The sequence below is a fragment of the Lepus europaeus genome, chromosome 4 (genome assembly GCF_033115175.1).
Source record: "Lepus europaeus isolate LE1 chromosome 4, mLepTim1.pri, whole genome shotgun sequence".
Classification (NCBI taxonomy): Eukaryota; Metazoa; Chordata; class Mammalia; order Lagomorpha; family Leporidae; genus Lepus; species Lepus europaeus.
In genome coordinates, this window is record NC_084830.1 from 37811093 (window position 1) to 37835197 (window position 24105).

At 37.4% G+C, this 24105-nt stretch overlaps 1 protein-coding gene across 1 annotated transcript in view; it reads right to left on the minus strand.

Annotated features, from left to right (window-relative positions):
- Positions 1-24105, minus strand: part of ZFPM2 (zinc finger protein, FOG family member 2) — a 510399-nt gene that overhangs the window by 369197 nt on the left and 117097 nt on the right. The window contains exon 3 of the mRNA XM_062188119.1: positions 6094-6195. Coding sequence (XP_062044103.1) covers positions 6094-6195 — 102 coding nt within the window. The remainder of the gene's footprint in view (positions 1-6093; positions 6196-24105) is intronic.

Here is a 24105-nt window from a genome sequence, read left to right on the forward strand (position 1 = left end):
TCAAGGGAAAGTTTGAAAGGAAATTAATCTCAAATTCATTAATTTTTTACTTGAATTTCTCAATAAAACTTATATAAACAAATCAGGTGTTTGTAAATTCTGCACCAAGCAATTATCTAAATAACCTTAATTTTCATTCGTCTACAGCTAAAGACATATAAACAATAATGATGTTGAAAATAAAATGGTATATTTGATACAGTTCTTTATGACTCAGTGAGAACAGACATTTTCAGTGACTGAACCAGTCTTTATAATTTTTTTCTTGGTTGAGTTTATGCATGTCCTAATTCTGTGTGAGAGTGCAAACCAGAGAAAGGGAGTAAGATCAAGAGAACTTTTTTACTGTGTTCATGTGGCATTCTGTTCTACAGAGTAAAGCTTTCATCTTTTAATCCGATATCCACTTAACTACACTACAGAAGATTTATTTTTACCCCCTCTTGTTTCATAAAGGGCTCAAAAGTCTATAGCAATTTTGACACATTGTTAAAATATTTTTCTGACCCCCTCCTATACAGACACACACGCGCACACACACATGCACACACATACACACACACTCCTTCCCTTCCTCATTTTCATATGGACACAAAGCCTTGGGATAAAATGATGGTTCATTATAGTGGTACAGACTCTTATCTTCATCCGGCAAGAGTCATTTCCTTCCAAAGATTGAAATGCAAATGTGAAAATTAATGATAACTGCATTATCTGATAGCAGAGATAATACCAATTCACTGTCAGAGTAATACACAGTCATTCTACGATTTCCTCCGCTTCTCACAATATTCTTCTTACTGTCAGACTATATCTATGGTTAACTATGTTTCATAGGTGTCTGTTAATTTACTTCAAATGGCATTTCCCAGATCTTATATCTACCACATTTTCCCAATCAAAAAGAGAACGAAATCAGAACTGTAATCTTCAAGCCCTCCTTTGGACTAGTAAAGAGGGAGAAAAAAAACTATATCATTAAGTATGTGCTTCTAGCTCATCGTTGTCTTCGAGCTACTATTCCATGTTATGCAAAAACACCCTCCATCTTCCCAGTTTAAGACACAAAGCAGAACTCGCCCAATCATCTGCATGTGTCCATACTGAAGGAAAGCAACTAACTGCACGAGGCATCTTGTTTATAAGACTCTGGACAGATTTTCAGTCTAAGATGCAACAAGTATGCACGTCTGATTTTATCATGGGAATTCCTGAAAATTTATTTACACCAGAAGTTCTTTAACTGAATCATGATATGTTTGTTTATTATAGCTCCTGGCAATTTAATTTATAGCTGCTGTAAACCTGATGACTAGGATCTAGCTTCATGCACTATTATAGTAGAGGAAAATATTATTTTCAAGTGCAAAAATAAAGTAACCATGTTTTAATAAAGTAATCAAGAATGTTGGCATACTTAAGAATTGAGTTGATGTCACATTTAAAGTGCTTTTAGAGGTAAAGGGTAGATTTATAAGAATTTATCTGAATTTTCTCCTCCAAGTTTCCTTCTAAAACTAAGTACATAAGTCAGCACTCCAAACTTGGGCATGAATATAATTCTAAAGATTTTCTTAATAGAGATAACCAAGGGACTGGTGCTGTGGCAGAACTGGTAAAGCCATCGCCTGTAGTGCCGGCATCCCATATGGGCGCCGGTTTGAGTCCTGGCTGCTCCACTTCCAATCCAGCTCTCTGCTATGGCCTGGAAAAGCAGTAGAAGATTGCCCAAGAAAATGGGCCCCTACACCTGTGTGGGAGACCCAGAAGAAGCTCCTGGCTCCTGGCTTTGGATCAGCACAGCTCTGGCCGTTGCATTTAAATGGGGAGTGAACCAGTGGATGGAAGACCTCTCTCTTTTTCTCTCTGCCTTTCCTTCCCTCTGTGTAACTCTGACTTTCAAATCAATGAATAAATCTTTTAAAAAAATAAAAGAGACAGCCAAGCATGTAAATACCATCTTCAAAATAAGGTCAACATTCTAAAGATTTCCATTTTGAAAGGACAAAATGAAAAGGGTTGAAGAAAACTCTGCCCGGCAATACAGAAAGACCTTTAAGACCTACCAAGTCCAAGTTCTCAAATATCAGCAACCCATTAAATTTTCAAGGAAGTTATTATTTTTCCCATTTTAAGTTCAGGAAACTGAGGACTGGCTGTTTAACAAGCCAGAAGACATGAGTGAATGTAACAACCACTAAGCTATAGAAACAAACCATCTAATGTGTGGGTGCCATAGGGCATGGCATGCAAACTACCATAAAAGACTAGAAGTTACAAGTCCCTAAGTACTGAAACCATGAGCCTGTAAATGCAGATACAGATCTGACTCAAAAATTTGCATTCTTTCGTCTGTAGTATAAACTATGCTGTATTTTCTAGGCTAAGACTTGATTAATTATTGTATGAGTAATCTAAATATAGTACATGGCTAATTATGGAAAGCTAAACGAAAGACAGAAATGACATCCAGAAAAAAGAATGTGGATAGCATTGTACTATACCCTTTGGAATTCTCCCTAGCACTTTTCACTCAAAATTATTAGTGTGCAACTAAGTGCACAACAAATATTTATTGAATAATTAAATGTATAAGAATATTGGCATGCTGAAGAATTTGTGAGGATGATAAAGTTTGAAACTAAGGGTCTTGAAAGAAATGAAGAGGTGTTAACATTCGACATAGACAATGATAAAAGAAAAACATAGGCAATTATAGACAGAATAGTAAGCAGCAAGTACTAAATAAATTAAAATCCAACCCAAGCAGTGTTAGGGTAGTTTGTTTAAAAGCAAGAAAGAGGCCGGCGCCGTGGCTCAACAGGCTAATCCTCCGCCTTGCGGCGCCGGCACACCGGGTTCTAGTCCCGGTAGGGGCTCCGGTTCTGTCCCGGTTGCACCTCTTCCAGGCCAGCTCTCTGCTGTGGCCAGGGAGTGCAGTGGAGGATGGCCCAAGTGCTTGGGCCCTGCACACCATGGGAGACCAGGAGAAGCACCTGGCTCCTGCCATCGGATCAGCGCGGTGCGCTGGCCGCAGCGCACCAGCTGCGGCGGCCATTGGAGGGTGAACCAACGGCAAAAAGGAAGACCTTTCTCTCTATCTCTCTCTCTCACTGTCCGCTCTGCCTGTCAAAAATAAAAAAATAAAAAATAAAAAAGCAAGAAAGAACAATAAAATTTAAAAATAGGTATGTGAAATGCCAAAATAATAAAATAATGAATTTTGTAAGGACCTGAATCTTACTGGTTTGTGTGTGTCTAGCTCTTCATTCAAATTGTAAAAAAATTCATAGGAGTTTGAAGAAGATTTAAATAAGAGACATAAAAATTTATACATTAAAGAATTTCACCATGGAAATATTCACAATTGTAATATTTTCCTAAAGACCGCTTAGGTTCCACCTAATCATCAGAATTAACAAAGGTGTATACAACAGTCATTACTAATATACCTTTTTTCATAGAACAACAAACAAGGAAAAATCATTTCTACACTGTGGAATTTGCATTTGATAAAAATAGAACACTTCAGACAAGAGTTGATTCATCATTGAACTGAGCCATCAAGAAAGGTTGTGGAGTCGTCTTCAATCAAACTCTAAAAATAAGATAAATCCAGATCCATCTTAAATGATGCTAGCTCTATGCCTCAAATTCTTCAGATAATTTCCTTGTCCTTTGATTCTGTTCTATTTTTAGAGAAAACTATCTCTCATAGAGTGACTGTCAGGACTGGAGGGAGGGTCTTAAATTAGAAGCTTCTGAAATCATAACTGGTTCATTACCTCATGTTTTAACCAATAAACTGCAGCTACACTCAAAATTTAATGCTTAGTATCACAAGTTTACCCGCTGTGGTGTCTGCTTTGGGAGTGGACATTAAAAACTGATTGAATACTTAACAGTTCCAAAGCCATAATATAAAAATGAACTCACTTAATTCTATCACATTTGGTCATATTATTTTCTGGTATTTCACAAATGAGGATACAGGCAGAGAGAGGTTAGGCAATTTATCAAAAATCTCCCACTAAAGAGTAGCAAAGTTAGAACGTGAACCTTTGGAATTCTGAACCCATTTTCTACTCTTTTGGAACTGTCTCTAAAAGCTGGACTATTTTTTCTATTTAAAACAGTTGGAAGATATTGATTTGTGAATAACAAAAATTTTATTAATACAATAATAAAAGTAGAAAAATGCTCCCGTGACACTCTCCTCAATCTCCTGACTAAAGAAATAAATGAACATTCTCTCTTCAAAAAAAAGCAGTTGCAAAATAGTAAAGCCCAAAGTTTTTTGGTAAGTACCTATAAAGAAAACATGTTATCAATTTTGTAATACACACAAGAGAGAATTTTCTTGTAGGCATATTTGCTTAGGGACATGCATTTTCCCTTTAAAAAGTTTTAACATGTCCACATAAGAATATAAAATTTTTCAGCAATATCAATGAAAATTACATTAACTCAAATGCATAAAATAAAGTTAACTGAAAATTTTAAAATCTCATCTTGAATGACAGCATCATTCTTTACCTTGCTCCTTGTCTTCAGCCAATAATGCAACCTTACTTTAGGAAAAGCTTCCTGGAGAAGTTGGCATTAGGGGTGCAGCCACTCCCTGAATTGACTTACTTCTCAAGTCACTGGAGAAGCTATAGACCCCAGACATGAACAAAGAGGAAAACCTGTTCCCCTCAAATCTGCCCAGAGATCCTTTGTCAAGGAGCATATCTAAAAGACCACTAGTTGAATTTTACCTATAAAAACTCTTCTAAACCTTTACATAGTTAACTCCGGAAGTAAAGAACTTTCAGATGCAAAGTTGACCCATTGCTTTTAAGTATATATAATACTTTTATAACGAAATCAAGGTTTTCCAAAGAGTTCATTCTTTCTTTTCCTTTTTTTCCCCTTGTGATTTCAAGGGAATTCTTCCCACACTGAGAAGACAGAACCTTTAGTCAATAAGGTAAAAATGCCAGGAGAACTCCGCATTTTGTTTCTGACTCTTAAAATGCAGTATTGTTACTTTTTAAAAATACATTTTGATCTAAAATCTTGTATGGCAATATGCTGTGGTATACAGAATACAAACTCTGGTGTGTGTCATGAATAACATTAGAAATGACATCATAATAATCAGATATACTGTATCTTCATTTTTGTTTGCATTATATTTTCCAGCTGCTGGTTTCAGAAAATTACCACTGGAGTTCCTCTCTTCTTCACGCATAGCAGACAGCAATTTGCAAAGTCATGCAAGGGTGAAAATGTGATTGAAATATACGGATCTTTGTTAATGAAAAATATTACTGCTTTGGAAATTATGGCTAAAACTATTTCAAACTCACTTCTATCCTTAATACCTACGACATAATATATTGTTTATAAATATACCATCAGTTGTAAACTACTTTGCAACAAAAACAGAGGTTTTTTTTTCCCCCCCAGGAGTTCTTATGAATATTATACATTCACATATAATTACCTTGGTATTTTGGAGCATTCTGATGAGGTTTTCTTGAAATGATTAAATGTCAAGATTGTTAGAGCAAAATTTAATTTTATTCATGAAAATAGAAATGTTGTTAAAACCCTAAACCAAAGCAGATGTATCTTTGGGTATGATATTTTCTAAGTTTCTAAAGAAATACTGAGGTTCAATCTATGACCTATGACATGAATAAACTAAAAGTGACTGTTATTTGAAGTACTATAGTTTATATTTATCTGTAGCTTTTAGAAGAGTGCCCAATTTGAATTCCAGTATAGCACCAAGACTCTGTGTTCAAAGGAAATGCAAGTAGAATTGAATAACTTATAAGAATATTTAAAAAAAAACTGATGGAGATATCAAGCAGAGGTAACATTGCTTTTTGTAGTTTAACAAAAAGATAAATATCTCCCTTAAATAATGAGATTATTTCAAAAGCTGAAGTTTCCACGCAAACAGCACCCCCTCCCCCATTTTTGGCAACCAGATTGTAAAGAATTGCAGGAGTTTCTCACACTAATTAAAGTTTAGGAAAAAAAGCATGTGGATTGCTGGCAGTAGCAAGTGATGGCTGAATTTTGTATTTTCTGTCCTACCTGGACCATCCCAATCATCTGTCTCAGCTCCAGGCTGCCCTGCTTTCTCTGGCTGGGTGTCCCCATCTGATTCTGCAGTCTCCTGGATTCCTTCATCATCACCTGGAAAACACCAATATGGAGAGAGAAAAAGAAATGATCAAAGCCCCCTAATTTGATATCCAGAGCCTTGTGGAAGGATTGTACTTATCATATATCTATTTATAGTTTTGCCACATTGATCATATCGAAAATTGTTCATAACCACTTTGATATCTATCATGGCTTAAAAAAGAAAATCAACATGAGTTATCAATAAATAAAGTTAAGTACTTTAAATAATAAAGTATATTTCCATAAAATGCCTTTGGAGTCAAAATTACATATATAAGAAGAGAATCAAATAGCAGTATGTAATTTTCCATGACTTTCAATAAAGAAAAACTTAGCTCATTTATTATCAAATTATATATTTGATAAAGGCAAGATATTTCAGAAAAATGAAATATCTTAAGATGCATTTGTGTTTGATTGAAATTAGATTATTTTGAAAATTTTTATTTTTCCCCTGCTTTATCCTTGCCCAACCTTGCTTTTATCTTTTTTAAATGGGATATAAAGAGGTTGTAATTAAATGATTAGCATAGGAGATGTGCCAGTGACTCAGCTCTACACATTTAAAGAAGACATAAAGCAATACTTCTGCTTGAATAAGTGAAGCTAGTTTCCACAATTTTATGGCTTTGTTTTCACATAAAAAAGAAAAAAAAATGTAATGTTTTCACCAAAAATATAGTTACAGCAAAGGAGAAACATATTAACAATGCAATAACATTTTAAAAGCAAAAAGTCTAATTTATGAGTACCTTCATTTTAAGTGATAAAATAAAAATATGTGCTGTTTTAAAGGAAAGTAACACATTTAACATAGTGCACACATAAAAAATATTAAATACCTAACTATAAATGGTAATAGAAAACAGAAAAACAAAAAGTAAATATGGAAATAAAAAGAATACTAAAATCATGGCAACTTTTGCAAGATTTATTTATTTATTTATTTGAAAGGCACAGTGACGGAAAAGGAGCAACATGGAGACAGTGATCATCTATCTGTTGGTTCATTCCCTAAAGGCCCCCAACAACCAGGTCTGGACTATGCCAAGGCCAGGAGCCAGAATTCCTGGATGGTAAGGACTCAATTACTTGAACCATCATCTGTTGCATCACAACAGCCTCAGTGGGAAAGAGAAGGAGGGACCTGACCACCAGCAATCTGATATGAGATGCAGGCATCCCAAAGGAAGGCTTAGGCTACTGAGCCACAACATCTGCCCTGTGTTTCTTGAATCCAATGATGCTAACATTTAAAAGTCAAATTTTGGGGCTGGCACTATGGCGCAGTAGGTTAATCCTCCGCCTGTGGCGCCAGCATCCCATATGGGTGCCAGTTCTACTCCCGTTTGCTCCTCTTCCCATCCAGCTCTCTGCTATAGCCTGGGAGGGCAGTAGAAGATGGCACAGGTCCTTGGGCCCCTGCACCCACATGAGAGACTGGGAAGAAGCATCTGGCTCCTGGCTTCAGATCGGCGTAGCTCTGGCTGTTGCGGCCATTTGGGGAGTGAACCAATGGAATAAAGACTTTTCTCTGTTTCCCCCTCTCACTGACTGTAACTCTCTCTCTCAAATAAATAAAATCTTTAAAAAAAAAAGTTAAATTTCTTGCCTATCTAGCCTTCGCCATGTATTCAATAATCATTTTCTACATAGTTGCCCAGAATCTAATGGCATTTATAGCTTTATAATGGTTATACAAAAAATACATTAAAATATATAAAACTTTTTTAGTCAACTAGAATATACAAAATTTCTAGGAAATCACTATTGCTACAAATGAAGATTTATATCCTGTTAATATGAATTTTGAATTTTAACCTCCATGTGATGGTTCAACTTGGGTGTCAATCTGACTGGGTTAAGGATTATTTCTAGGTGTGTCTGTGAAGGTATTTTCAGAGGAGATTGGCATATGAACTGGTGAACTCAGTGGGTCCACTCCAAGGTCTACTCTCCATGTTGGCAGTCACCATCCAATCAGAAAGGGTCCCACACAGACCAAAAAGGTAATTTCCTCTCTCTTCAGATTTGGGACACACTCATTTCCTTTCCTAGACATCAGCACTTCAGGTCTCTGGACTTTGGAATCTAGCACACAGAACAGTAGTCACTTGGGTTCTCAGACCTCTAGCCTTGGACTGAGGGTTACACTATCAGCTCTCCTGGTTTTGATGCCTTTGGATTTAAACTGAGCCATGCCACAAGCTTCCCTGGTTCTCCAACTTGCAGAGGGCCTGTCATGGGACATAGTTATGTGAGGCAATCCCCAAAACGAATCCCCTCTATAGATTACATCTGTAGATACACAATCATGGATCACTTAATGGAAGAGGTGTTTTAAGAAATGTGTCCTCAGGTGATTTTGTTATTGTATGAACATCATAAAGTATGCATAAATCTAGATGGTGTAACCTACTAAACACCTACGCTAAATGGTATATGCCATTGTAAATGAGATCTGCTGTTGACCGGAACATTAGGTGGTACATGACTATGCGCGTGTGTGTGTGTGTGTGTCTTTCCAGAAAACTCTAATTTTCCCTATAAGTTTTACAGTCATTTCTGTATGTAACTTCATAATACAAATACCTTAAAACTAGGAGAAATGTAAGGACAGAGATGTAAAAGCCAAGTGATAGCCCTGTTGAACTCAATTTCTTTAACAAAGGAGCACTGGCTCTGGTGGCTAATAAAAGGTAAAAGCACAAGACCCATACTACTAAACCCCATGTCTAGAATTAAACTTCTTTGGAAGTTATCTATTCATCTATCAGACTGATCAGATGAATACCAGTGAAATTCTGTCCAGGAAATTCTTACTTAAAATCCACCATGCTTAAGAATTGTAGTAGGTACAATAGGATATATAGAGAGTATATAAAATTCCTTTCTAGAAATATGGAATTCATTAAGCAGAGCAGGTTCACCAATGAGCGTGTGAAACAAGGTCCAAGAGCCATAGGATGGTACAAAAAAAGACTCAGTAATTAGATAAAATTTAATCCTTTGTGTTCTTTTTTGCAGTTCATGTAACTGCATCAACCAACTAACTCCTGGAGACCTGAGTACCAATTCCGCTCTTACTTCTGAGGCAAAAGCAGGGCTGGTCTTCATCCTGAATTCCCAAGTAGGCTCAAGGACATTAAAGTATCAAAACATACATTATCCCTGAACTTACTTGTACCTCTCACCTTGATCTGGCCTGCCCTGGTTCCACCTTTCCCAATCCAATTACTGAGGGATAAAAACTGTTCTATGGCATCTGCTCTGATTCCTAGCCCATAGTAGGCAGTAGCTAAATAACATGATTATCATCCTTGCATATACATAAGTATTAAACCAATGCCAGGAAGTCATAACTAGAACTGCAGTGCTGGGGCTGGTGGAGCACCCTAATGTCTCTTTCCACAGCTAGATCATCTTTGCCCCTTTCTGTTGGCCCCAATCTACTCCCCTCTGACCCTGCCCAATTTTGTCTACCAGGGAATCAGATATCCATGGACTCTGTAACTGTCTTCCTTATGCTGTGATTTCTGGTTGATCTGATCCAATGGAAGTGCTGGCAGAAGATCAGAGGGCAGGAGGAGAGAGAAAAGTCAGGTACTTACTCCTCAATCCCTTCTGCCTTGTTGGTCTCCAGTTGCTGTCAGTGGCTGTACTGTAGAGTCATAGCTCCTCTTTATAGGCTCACTCCTACTTCCCCTAGGCTCCTGTACAGTCATCCTCTCCTTTACATCTTGAGACCAGAAGTGCTAACAGCTCCCCATTGCTGGGTGCCCTTGAGTGATTCTCATCCGTGTGGGTTCCCTTAACCCTACCCATAACTTGAATACTGTCCATTCCTTAAACTACCTTTAGTCAAACCTACTGACCATGTCATTAATTTTCTACTTGAATCTTTACAGATGCACTTCATTTCTTCCCAAGATTCTCATAATATTTTTATGATTTAGTCACCACATCTGTTACATTTTATGACATTCTCCTAAAATTGACTCACTTTTTATAGCATTTAAATTAAAAAACTCAAAAACTTAATTTTAAAAACAGTACCATTTAAAAAACAAACATCACTGCTGTAAATGGAAAAACCAGTATTACATGCCAAAAACATGTGGTAAATCATAAAAGATAATTCAAAAGAAATATAGGTAATACTATTAAATTCTGTTCATTATGTCTCTTTAGGTTCAGAGTCTCTGGCCTCATTGCTTTGCATTAGAAAGAAAGAGGAGATAAAAAAGATAAAGAAATTCCACAACAACAAAACAAACAACCCACTTAAGAGATGGGCCAAGGACCTCAATAGACATTTTTCAAAAGAGGAAATCCAAATGGCCAACAGACACATGAAAAAATGTTCAAGATCACTAGCAATCAGAGAAATGCAAATCAAAACCACAATGAGGTTTCACCTCACCCTGGTGAGAATGGCTCACATTCAGAAATCTACCAACAATAGATGCTGGAGAGGATGTGGGGAAAAAGGGACACTAACCCACTGTTGGTGGGAATGCAAACTGGTTAAGCCACTATGGAAGTCAGTCTGGAGATTCCTCAGAAACCTGAATATAACTCTACCATACAACCCAGCCATCCCACTCCTTGGAATTTACCCAAAGGAAATTAATTTGGCAAATAAAAAAGCCATCTGCACATTAATGTTTATTGCAGCTCAATTCACAATAGCTAAGACCTGGAACCAACCCAAATGCCCATCAACAGTAGACTGGATAAAGAAATTATGGGACATGTACTCCATAGAATACTATACAGCAGTAAGAAACAATGAAACCCGGTCATTTGCAACAAGATGGAGGAATCTGGAAAACATCATGCTGAGTGAATTAAGCCAGTCCCAAAGAGACAAATATCATTTGTTTTCCCTGATCGGCGACAACTGAGCACCAAAGGGGAAACCTGTTAAGTGAAATGGACACTACAAGAAACAATGACCTGATCAGCTCTAGCTCATCTAGATTGACTCTAGATGTACAATGTAATACTTTATCCTTTTTAGTATTTGTTGTTGTTGTTGTAGGTGTTGTTCTAGTACTAGTGGTGGAACTCTGTAATTAACACACAATTATTCTTAGGTGTTTAAATTTTAACTGAAAAGTGATCCCTGTTAAATTTAAGAAAAAGAGAGGGAGGAGTTGTACAATTTGGGACATGCTCAATCAGACTTGCCCCAAATGGTGGAGTTAGAAACGTGCCAGGGGATTCCAATACAATCCCATCAAGGTGGCAGGTACCAATGCCATCTCACTAGTCCAACTGATCAATTTCAGTTCACAATTGATCACACTGATAGGTCTAAGAGTCAAAGGGATCACACAAACAAGACAAGTGTCTGCTAATACTAACTGACAGAATCAAAAAGGGAGAGAATGATCCAACATGGGAAGCGGGATACACAGCAGACTCATAGAATGGCAGATGTCCTAAACAACACTCTGGCCTCAGAATCAGCCCTTAAGGCATTTGGATCTGGCCGAAGAGCCCATGAGAGTATTGTAGGCATGGAAAGCCAAGATACCATGGAAAAGAAAAAAAAAAAAAGAAGACCTAAATGAAAGATCTCTGTGAGTGAGATCCCAGTGGAAAGAACGGGGCCATCAAAGAAGGAGGTACCTTTCTCTGAAGGGAGGAGAGAACTTCCACTTTGACTATGACCCTATCGGAATAAGGCCAAAGTCAGCGAACTCTAAAGGCTTCCATAGCCCTGGCAACTCATGACTAGAGCCTAGGGAGATTACTGACGCCATGAACAGGAGTGTCAAATTGTTAAGTCAGCAACAGGAGTCACTGTGTACTTAATCCCATGTGGGACCTGTCCTTAATGTGTTGGCTAATGTGCAGTGATGCTATAACTAGTACTGAAACAGTATTTTTTTTTAACTTTTATTTAATGAATATAAATTTCCAGTGTACAGCTTATGGATTACAATGGCTTCCCCCTCCCATAACTTCCCTCCCACCCGCAACCCTCCCCTCTCCCGCTCCCTCTCACCTTCCATTTGCATCAAGATTCATTTTCAATTCTCTTTATATACAGAAGATCAATTTAGTACAAAGATTTCAACGGTTTGCACCCACATAGAAACACAAAGTGAAACATACTGTTTGAGTACTAGTTATAGCATTAAATCACAATGGACAGCACATTAAGGACAGAGATCCCACATGAGGAGCAACTGCACAGTGGCTCCTGTTGTTGACCCAACAAATTGACACTCTAGTTTATGGCGCCAGTAACCACCCTAGGCTGTCGTCATGAGTTGCCAAGGCTATGGAAGCCTTCCAAGTTTGCCGACTCTGATCATATTTAGACAAGGTCGTTTCTCTGCGTGGGTTCAAACTGATGAGATCTTTACTAATTATATACTGAATCGATCTTCTGTATATAAAGAGAATTGGAAATGAAAAAAAAAACCTGGTGTTAAATTGGAAATGGCATAGAAAATTAATTGTTTTTTTCAAAAAAATATTATGTAGGATCTCTGTCTTTAATGTGCTGTTCATTGTGATTTAATGCTATAACTAGTACTCCAACAGTATTTTTTTTCACTTTGTGTTGCTATATGGCGGCAAACTGGTGAAATCGTTACCTAATATATACTAAACTGATCTTCTGTATATAAAGAGAATTGAAAATGAATCTTGATGTGAATGGAAGGGGAGAGGGAGCAGGAGAGGGGAGGGTTGCGGGTGGGAGGGAAGTTATGGGAGGGGGGAAGCCATTGTAACCCATAAGCTGTACTTTGGAAATTTGTATTCATTAAATAAAAGTTTAATAAATGAAATAAATAAATAAATAAATAAATAAATAAATAAATAAAAAGAAAGAGGAGCAAGCATGAGAGGAGTATTTAAGTCATGGTCATATGAAGTTGAGACATTCTCACTAACTTACCAAAAAAACAAACAAACAAAAAAAAAAAACCAAAACCAAACAAACAAAAAACACCAGAAGAAACTGGGAAGTTTCTCATTACTGATTCAATGCTATTTAATAAAACATTAGTGAGAGTACTATCTAAATCTTCTCGATTATCAGCAGGGATCCATGACCCAATTTGGTCAAGGATTATATGAAAAATATAGATATTTCCAACACTTTATTTTTCATGGGACCAAGAATTCACACTAGAATCTACTACTTTAATGATTGTGTTTTTGATTACATTCTCACAGACTGAAGCTTTAAGAGCAGCTGCTGTGCTAATTCAAGGGAGTATACAAAGGGAATTGTTCATCCCAATAGTGAAGTGTAGAGTATGCAATCTACAGTTTTGAAATGGTATCTACTAATTCCAAGCACTTTTCTCATTCTCTTTTTTTGAAATTCAAAGTGAAGGGGCTGACATTGTGGTTTAGCAAGTTAAGCCTCCGCCTGCAACATCGGCATCCTATATGGGTGCAGGTTCCAGACCCAGCTGCTTCACTTCCAACTCAGCTCCCTGCTGATGAATCTTAGAAAGCAAGATAAGATGGTCCAAGTATCTGGGAGACTCTTAAGAAGCTATGGGCTCCTGGCTTCGGCCTGGCCCAGCCCCAGCTGTTGTGGACATTTGGGGATTGAACCAGCGCATGGAAGATATCTCCTCCCCCACTCCATCTCTCCATCTCTCCTCTGCTTTCATGTAAATAAAAAAATAAATCCTAAAAAAAGGAAAGGCAGATTAAGACAGAAAGGGGTGAGGAAATCTTCCATCAGCTGCTTACTGAATCCCTAACTGCCCACAACAGCCAGGGTGGTACCAAGCAGAAGCTAGGAGCTAGGAACTCAATCTTGTATCACCCACCTGGGTGGCACCAACTCAACTCCTCCCAGGGTACACGTTAGCAGTAAACTGGATTGGAAGCAGAACCAGTATTCAAAGGCACTTTGATAAGGGATGCAGGCATCCTAAGCAGTGGCTTAACCTTGTGTGCCACAATGCCTGCCCTCTCGTTCATTATAAATCTTCAAAATCTTCAAATAAAGGGATTTGAGCACCAGCGGATGCTTGGGGAACCCAAGTAAGATTAGTGCCCTGTGTAGTAAACTGATGTACAGGCAGGATCAATAAGTTACCCTTGGTTGTAAAGTTGCAACATGAATTTCTAGACAAGGCACCTCTCCAAATATCCTCATGCTTTGCAAAAAGAATTTCTCACTCATTGTACAAGCAGGGTAGTAGAGTTATGGGGAAATACAGAGAGGCATTTAAAAGCTTCCAGAAACAACAGTTTTGTACAAGATTAGAAATTAAATTTGAGTTTCCTAACTGATACTCCAGCCTCCTTCCAAAACATCCTTTTCATTTCCCTCCCTTCACTAGTTAAGGAGAAAACCATGAATACTTTAATAATCACCCCAGAGCAACTATTAACAAGCAAACAGGAGATGATGTTAAAATCATATATGCAAGGTCCCAGAAAACAGAGTAAAATTCTCAGCAGAGCCACCTTGAGAAGCTAAGTTTTACATTCAGATATCAACTGTGCCATTTATACAGTCACACAAAAACATAAATTTTGGATTTTACTATTACATTGGTTGGAAACGCTCAGTGCCATGCAAAATTTAACCAATCATTAACATTTACATACACTTAAAAGATACAATGAGAAAATGAAAAATATACAATACTTGCTGCTAAGGGCCATATAATCTAGTTGAGGAGACAGGCAGTATGTCTAAAAGCAGTGACCACTGTTTAAAAACCTACAATTCAGGCAGTTCACGAATAATTCCAAGTGACAATATATAAAGCATAGAAATTCAGAAACCAGAAGCATAAACTATGACCAACCACAAAGAACCTACATACTCTACTTTGGAACTGTACCTTTATATTGAACACATTGAGAAGCACTAGGGCTATTTTGTTGGAGAAGCTGACGGATCTATATGACACAAATAACAGAATCAACAGGTAATGTTGGAGTTCTCATAAAGACCTCTCTCTTTGCATTCTCTCTCTCATTCGGTAATACTCTGCCTCATGTCTCACAGATTCCTTCTCCTATTTTTTGAGAGGCTATGATTAAGTTGACTCTTGAACATTTTATTAGGCAAATCACATATTTGGAAGAAATAATAAAAGCAAATAGTAAGTTTAGATATTGTATCATAATCCTAATAATCACAGGATTGAGAATTTAAAGAACAAAATTCACTTGACTCAACAGATGTCCACTTCTGTTGAAGAGAGATGGTACAAATATTACTTTTTTATTTATTAAATATAAATTTCCAAAGTACAGTGTATGGATTACAATGGCTTCCCCCCATCTCATATCCCTCTCATCTCCCACTCCCTCTCCCATTCCATTCACATCAACATTCATTTTCTTTCTTTCTTTTTTTTTTTTTTTGACAGGCAGAGCGGACAGTGAGAGAGAGAGAGAGACAGAGAGAAAGGTCTTCCTTTTTGCCATTGGTTCACCCTCAAATGGCCGCTGCGGCCGGCGCATCTCGCTGATCCGAAGCCAGGAGCCAGGTACTTCTCCTGATCTCCCATGGGGTGCAGGGCCCAAGGACTTGGGCCATCCTCCACTGCCTTCCTGGGCCAAAGCAGAGAGCTGGCCTGGAAGAGGGGCAACTGGGATAGAATCCGGCGCCCCAACCGGGACTAGAACCCAGTGTGCCGGCGCCGCAAGGTGGAGGATTAGCCTGTTAAACCACGGCACCGGCCAAGATTCATTTTCAATTCTCTTTATATACAGAAGATCAATTTAGTATATATTAAGTAAAGATTTCATCAGTTTGCACCCACACAGAACATAAAGTGTAAAATACTCTTTGAGTACTAGTTATAGCATTACTTCACATTGGACAACACATTAAGGACAGATCCCACGTGAGAAGTAAGTACACAGTGACTCCTGTTGTTGACTTAACAATCTGACACTCTTGTTTATGGCGTCAGTAATCTCCCTAGGCTCTAGTCATGAGTTGCCAAGGCTATGGAAGCCTTTTGAGTTCACGGACTTTGATCTTATTCAGACAGGGTCATAGTCAAAGTGGAAGCTCTCTCCTCCCTTCAGAGAAAGGTACCTCCTTCTTTGATGGCCCATTCTTTCTACTGGGATCTCACTCCCAGGGATCTTTCATCTTTCATTTAGTTGTTGTTGTTGTTTCTTTTTTCTTTTTTTTTTTTTTTTTTTTTTTTTTGCCAGATTGTCTTGACTTTCCATGCCTAAAATACTCTCATGGGCTCTTCGGCCAGATCTGAATGCCTTAAGGGCTGATACTGAGGCCAGAGTGCTATTTAGGACATCTGCCATTCTATGAGTCTGCTGTGTATCCTGCTTCCCATGATGCATCATTCTCTCCCTTTTTGATTCTGTCAGTTAGTATTAGCAGACACTTGTCTTGTTTGTGTGATCCCTTTGACTCTTAGACCTATCAGTGTGATCAATTGTGAACTGAAATTGATCACTTGGACTAGTGAGATGGCATCGGTACCTGCCACCTTGATGGGATTGTATTGGAATCCCTTGGCACATTTCTAACTCCACCATATGGGGCAAGTCTGATTGAGCATGTCCCAAATTGTACATCTTCTCCCTCTCTTATTCCCACTGTTATATTTAACAGGGATCACTTTTCAGTTAAATTTAAACACCTAAGAATAATTGTGTGTTAATTACAGATAATGGACACTATGAGAAACAGTGCCTTGATCAGCTCTTGTGCTGACTGTTGATGTACAATGTAATACTTTTCCATTTTTGTTTGTTTTGTTCTAGCACAAATATTTCTTAAATACTACTTTTTGAATCCCAGGCTCTGTGTGGGGCACTGAGAATACAAAACAAATGACTCCTTCTTTCATATAACTTATAGTACAGTTTAGGAGAGAAATAATTAACAGGGAATTTTAAGATAGGATAGTGAATGCCTTGATTGAAGCAGTCTGTGATGAGACAGGAGTATACAGGCATGACATATCACTCAGATTTCATGCCTTGGAAAGAATCAATGAAATTTCCCAAACGTCAGAAGTATGATCTTATATAAAAGTGAACTTTGTAGATTTCATGTTCTGAGGCTACATGATTGCAATTTTTCTGACTAAAAATGTGAGTCATTAGGGCCAGTGTTGTGGCACAGTGGGTTAAACTGCCATTTGTGACATGGGTTCAAGTTCTATCTATTCCAGTTCTTATCCAACTGCTTCCTAAGCAAGGCAGCAAAATATGGCCCAAGCAAAGTAGCAGGATATAAAATCAATCCACAAAAATCAACAGCCTTTGTATACACAGGCAATGCCACGGCTGAGGAAGAACTTCTAAAATCAATCCCATTCACAATAGCCACAAAAACAATCAAATACCTTGGAATAAACTTAACCAAGGACGTTAAAGAACTCTATGATGAAAACTACAAAACCTTAAAGAAAGAAATAGAAGAGGATACCAAAAAATGGAGAAATCTTCCATGCTCATGGATTGGAAGAATCAATATCATCAAAATGTCTATTCTCCCAAAAGCAATTTATACATTCAATGCAATACCAATCAAGATACCGAAGACATTCTTCTCAGATCTGGAAAAAATGATACTGAAATTCATATGGAGACACAGAAGACCTCGAATAGCCAAAGCTATCTTGTACAACAAAAACAAAGCCAGAGGCATCACAATCCCAGATTTCAGGGCATACTACAGGGCAGTTATTATCAAAACAGCATGGTACTGGTACAGAAACAGATGGATAGACAAATGGAACAGAATAGAAACACCAGAAATCAATCCAAACATCTTCAGCCAACTTATATTTGATCAAAGATCCAAAACTAATCCCTGGAATAAGGACAGTCTATTCAATAAATGGTGCTGGGAAAACTGGATTTCCATATGCAGAAGCTTGAAGCAAGACCCATACCTCTCACCTTACACAAAAATTCACTCAACGTGGATTAAAGACTTAAATCTACGGCCCGAAACCATCAAATTATTAGAGAGCATTGGAGAAACCCTGCAAGATATAGGTACAGGCAAAGACTTTTTGGAAAAGACCCCAGGAGCACAGGCAGTCAAAACCAAAATTAACATTTGGGATTGCATCAAATTGAGAAGTTTCTGTACTTTGAAAGAAACAGTCAGGAAAGTGAAGAGGCAACCGACAGAATGGGAGAAAATATTTGCAAACTATACTACAGATAAAGGGTTGATAACCAGAATCTACAAAGAAATCAAGAAAATCCACAACAACAGAAGAAACAACCCACTGAAGAGATGGGCCAAGGACCTCAATAGACATTTTTCAAAAGAAGAAATCCAAATGGCCAACAGACACATGAAAAAATGTTCAAGATCACTAGCAATCAGAGAAATGCAAATCAAAACCACAATGAGGTTTCACCTCACCCCGGTGAGAATGGCTCACATCCAGAAATCTACCAACAATAGATGCTGGAGAGGATGTGGGGAAAAAGGGACACTAACCCACTGTTGGTGGGAATGCAAACTGGTTAAGCCATTATGGAAGTCAGTCTGGAGATTCCTCAGAAACCTGAATATAACTCTACCATACAACCCAGCCATCCCACTCCTTGGAATTTACCCAAAGGAAATTAATTTGGCAAATAAAAAAGCCATCTGCACATTAATGTTTATTGCAGCTCAATTCACAATAGCTAAGACCTGGAACCAACCCAAATGCCCATCAACAGTAGACTGGATAAAGAAATTATGGGACATGTACTCCATAGAATACTATACAGCAGTAAGGAACAATGAAACCCAGTCATTTGAAACAAGATGGAGGGATCTGGAAAACATCATGCTGAGTGAATTAAGCCAGTCCCAAAGAGACAAATATCATTTGTTTTCCCTGATCGGCGACAACTAACTGAGCACCAAAGGGGAAACCTGCTGAAATGAAATGGACACTATAAGAAACAATGACCTGATCAGCTTAGGTCCTGACTCTAGATATAGAATGTAATACTTTATCCTTATACTTTGCGTTTCTGTGTGGGCACAAACTGATGAGCTCTTTACTAATGATATACTGAAGTGATCTTCTGTATATAAAGAGAATTGGAAATGAAAAAAAAAAAACAACCTGGTATTGAAGGGGAAATGGCATAGAAAGTTAATTAATTTGAAAAAAAAAATCATGTGGGTTCTCTGTCTTTAATGTGCTGTACATTGCTATTTGATGCTATAATTAGTAATCCAATGGTAGTTTTTTTCACTTTGTATTGCTATATGGGCAAAATGTTGAAAACTTTACCTAATATATACTAAGCTGATCTTCTGTGTACAAAGAGAATTGAAAATGAATCCTTACATGAATGGAAGGGGAGAGGGAGCGGGAGAGGGGAGGGTTGCGGGCGGGAGGGAAGTTACGGGAGGGGGGAAGCCATCGTAACCCACAAGCTGTACTTTGGAAATTTATATTCATTAAATAAAAGTTAAAAAAAAAAATATGGCCCAAGGACTTGGGTCCCTACCACCCATGGGGAGATCAGAATGGAGTTCCTGGCCCTGCAGCAATCTGGGGAGTGAATCAGCGGATGGAAGATTAATCTCACTTTCTCTGACTTACAAATACATAAAAAACATAAATCTTTTTTTAAAAAATTAAGAGGACTCTCCCTTAAGGAATCCCATGTGAAAGACTGAAGACTTAAGTTAGTGTTCAGGAAAAAAAATGTGGCAGTTTGAAATCAGCAGGTGGTAAAACTACACAATTTGATAATGAAGAGTAGGTTTCAGATGAAGTTTAAAATGTTAATGAAAAATTCTCTTACTGCATAATTAACTGAATAAAGTCCTTCTCTTTATTTAGTATGGGCCAAAATACCCATGCTCATTCTCATCCAGTATCTACTAGAGAAAGAAAATGGCTGAAGTTCTACATACCTCAGCGGATATTTGATGCACACAGAAATTTGGTAAATCATTCAAAACGAAAATATTATAATTCAATCTATTAAGGGCTTGACTGAACTAGTTATTTCATATAATAAAACACACATTAAATGTTATTTAACTGCCAAATCAGAACTATAGAGCTTAGATTTAACTTGTGCCAACATCTGGAGCAAAACTCAGTATTGATAATCCTGATTCATTGAACAATTTCCTCTAATTTGTTTCATTATGCAGCACATATAATTAGAACTGCTGGAAATAAATATTGTAGAGTATTCAGTTACAGAAGCACTGTAAAAATAGTTAATTATCCACAATTAACATCTCAAAAGAAATAGCATTTTGTACCTATCTTAAGCTGTTTAGGAAATTTGTTACTTATGCAACATATATCACATTAAGAAAAATAAAATCTGAGTTTAAAGTTTGCCTAATATTTAATCATATTTTCTTAAAGAAATAATGCAAAAAAGGAAGCACAACTAAAACAGAAGAATATCATATGAAATGATACTCTTGGATACAGAAAAAAAGGATCAGAATTTAATTGATATTCATATCAATTTGCCAAATTAGCAAATCATGCAGAAGAACAAGGTTCAAATAATGCCATCAAGATCAGATTCCCAGAGTAAATCTAAACATGACTACCATTTATTAAGCACTACTCACTGCTAGGTATATATTGCTAAATGCTTCATGACCATCACCTCAACAGTTCTGAAGGGTATTAGTATCCCTACACTTGAGAAAAATCAATGAGACAGACATGCAGAAAAATGTCCAGGTACATTACTAATAAGTGCCAGATGGAAGATTTGATCCCAAGTTTGTCGAACTCCAAAGACCATGTTCCTATCTCATTAGGACATTACAGTCAATGTGTACTACAGGACAAAAACAGCAGGTGTGATCTGACACCTACTTTCTTCTCAGCATGTATAAACTGTTCTTCTTCATGCCTTTATGTTAAAATAAATGGTAAATGGATTTCATCTTTATAAGCATTATTTTTCTAAGGTTTCCTATTTCACCTGACATTTAGTAAAATCAACTATATGTAGATGCTTAATCAATGACCACTGCTCCCTAACTGGTTAGAAAATTAGATTTTGGTTTCATTCTTTTTACCATTACCTACTGCAATATCATTACTTCTGCTAATTAATTGCTTTCAGCACATTATTTCTATTTAATAATGAAAATATGTCACATTTTTCAACTTTGAGACCTTCATCTTCTAACTTTACCTCAGGAAACTGGTTCTCATTTTTATGGTAATGTTTTTGGCTAATTCCTTTTTAATCTTTTTACTAATGAAATAATGCTTAAATAATTTAATCAAATATGAAATTGCTGAATTACTTATAGGAAACACTGTGTTTTTCCCCTCACAATGAAGATTTCATCTTTCCTTTCAATATATTTATTTACTTGGAACATTTGTAAATAGAACTTTAATTTGCTATCAACTTAGTTGCTTGAGTTGGAGTAGACATTTTTTTGATGATTATCTTTTTTTACTACTATCCATTTTTGATGCTTATATGCTTGAAATGAGCACTACAGAGTAGCTTTGGAAAATGGCATAGTTTATTAATAAAAAGTTTGCTAAAATACAGCTTCATGGGGCCAGCCCTGTAGCATAGTAGCTAAAGCCGCCACCTGCAGTGCCAGCATCACATTTAGGCATGGATTTGAGTTCCGGCTGCTCCACTTCCAATCCTGCTCTTTTCTATGGCCTGGGAAAGCAGCACAAGATGGCCCAAGTCCTTGGGCCCCTGCACCCACATAGGAGACCCAGAAGGAGCTCCTGACTCCTGGCTTCGGATTGGTGCAGCTCCAGGCATTGCGGCCATATAGGAAGTAAACTGCGGATGGAAGACCTCTCTCTCCCCTCTGCCCCCATCTCTGCCTCTCTGTAACTCTGCCTTTCAAATAAATAATTAAATAAATAAATCTTTGGGAAAAAAATACTGCTTCAAAAGCTTTATTGGTAAGATAGAAAAGGATGCCAGGAAGAAAATTACAGAAAGAGGTAGGAACCTATTTTACTTCCCTTCACTCACTTTTTAAGCTCTTCATTCACAGACTTTTATGTAGAAATTTCAGTGTATCTTCAGCAAAGCAAAAACATATTTAGGCCGGCGCCGTGGCTCAATAGGCTAATCCTCCGCCTGCGGCGCCGGTTCTGTCCCGGTTGCCCCTCTTCCAGGCCAGCTCTCTGCTATGGCCTGGGAGTGCAGTGGAGGATGGCCCAAGTGCTTGGGCCCTGCACCCGCATGGGAGACCAGGCTCCTGGCTTTGGATCAGCGCAATGCGCCGGTTGAGCGCGCAGGCCTCTGCGGCCATTGGAGGGTGAACCAATGGCAAAGGAAGACCTTTCTCTCTGTCTCTCTCTCTCACTCACTGTCCACTCTGCCTGTCAAAAATAAAAAATTAAAAAAAAAATAGTTAATGTGATAACCACTGTATGTAGGTATCTTATATAGATATATATTTATGAACTGGTCTCTGAATATATTTATAAAATGTATTTCAATAAATATGTAATAAATATAAAATATAAAATTTATTATAAATATTCGAAGACCAGTTCATGAAATGATGAAGCAAAACAAATGTCAAACAGGAACAAAATCTGTAACACTTCTAAAATTATGACTATTATGACTAAGGAGGTAATGGTTTTCCAAGATTAAACTCCTTTGTTGCTCTTTTGAAAGATATCCTACATATTTTGTGGGCCCTTCAATTTTTCTTGATCTCATTTTCAGAACCAACGAGAGTTCTATAGGAGGAAATTGAAGGTGTTATTGAGCAACATAATAAGCAGCAGAAATGACTCGGGGAAATGCCTAGAATATAGCCTTTGAAACACACGAAACAGAATCTTTTAATGCCATATTAGGTATTGTTGGTAAGGTGATAAAAGCAATGGCTCTACTTGCTGGGGAAAAATAATTTCAAAAATGCAAACAAACACCTTTTTACTGAAAGTTAAATGCTCCTGTAGAAATTAAAGATTGCCACATTCTGAGACAGTCACTTTCTCAGCACAAAACAGCAGCAGTGTTTGAAAGCAGTCATGCAAGAAAACAGCCTTTCTCAACCCTGCTCTTTTAATCCATGTAGTTCCTATCAATATTAACCTCTTATAGAAATGCTTGTACAATATAACTATTGAACTTTCTTGCTAGAAGTGTTACCATAGCTGTTAGTCATCCCTATAATGTATTTTGCAATCAGCTAAATCATCAAAGTATTTTTTAACAATGAACAGTTCAGAAGTGACAGATCTACTTTCTTGTTCACAACTGCTTATCAGAGAATAGATATCACATATGTTTTCCAGGTGCTTCCTATAGTTAGGATACCTTCACAGAAGCCGCTCATGAAAGATAAGGTCATAAAAGAGATGAAAAATGTGTGAGCTTCATACACTTATGGTTTTATCATCAGACAAGATAGCTTTGGTTAAAGGACTGTAACAGTCAGAAACAGAAAACTGCAGCTCACATTGAAGGGCCAGGACATTAAAGTTTAAGATTCAGTTTGTGTTTGCTTTGCTTAATAGCCGCATAATACTGTCTGGCTTAAAACAATTGCTTACTTACAGATTATCCAAACAAAATGTCATGTTAGATTAACTCTAAACTGCCAAATTACAGTCATGGTTATATCTCCAGAAACAAAAATAAAAACATGCAAGTGTTACCCCTTTATGGCAGTATCTAAAAGGAAATCTAAACATTTCAGCTCTTTGAAAAGAATAGGCCCATTGTAATTTGTGGATCCAATCACAGTGTCTGACTCAAGTCTCCTTTTGACTTATTATATATGTGTGAAACATCCAGGATACTTACATTCGGTATTTTCAAAACTGCAGGTGATTTCCTTTAACTTATTTGGATTTTTCCCTTTTTAATATGTCATTATTTTGACAATGGCCTTTTTCAGGCCCTTGAATATCAATTGAAAGAATAGAATTCATATTTATTTGTATGAGTTTTCAGACCCCAAATGAGGAACCA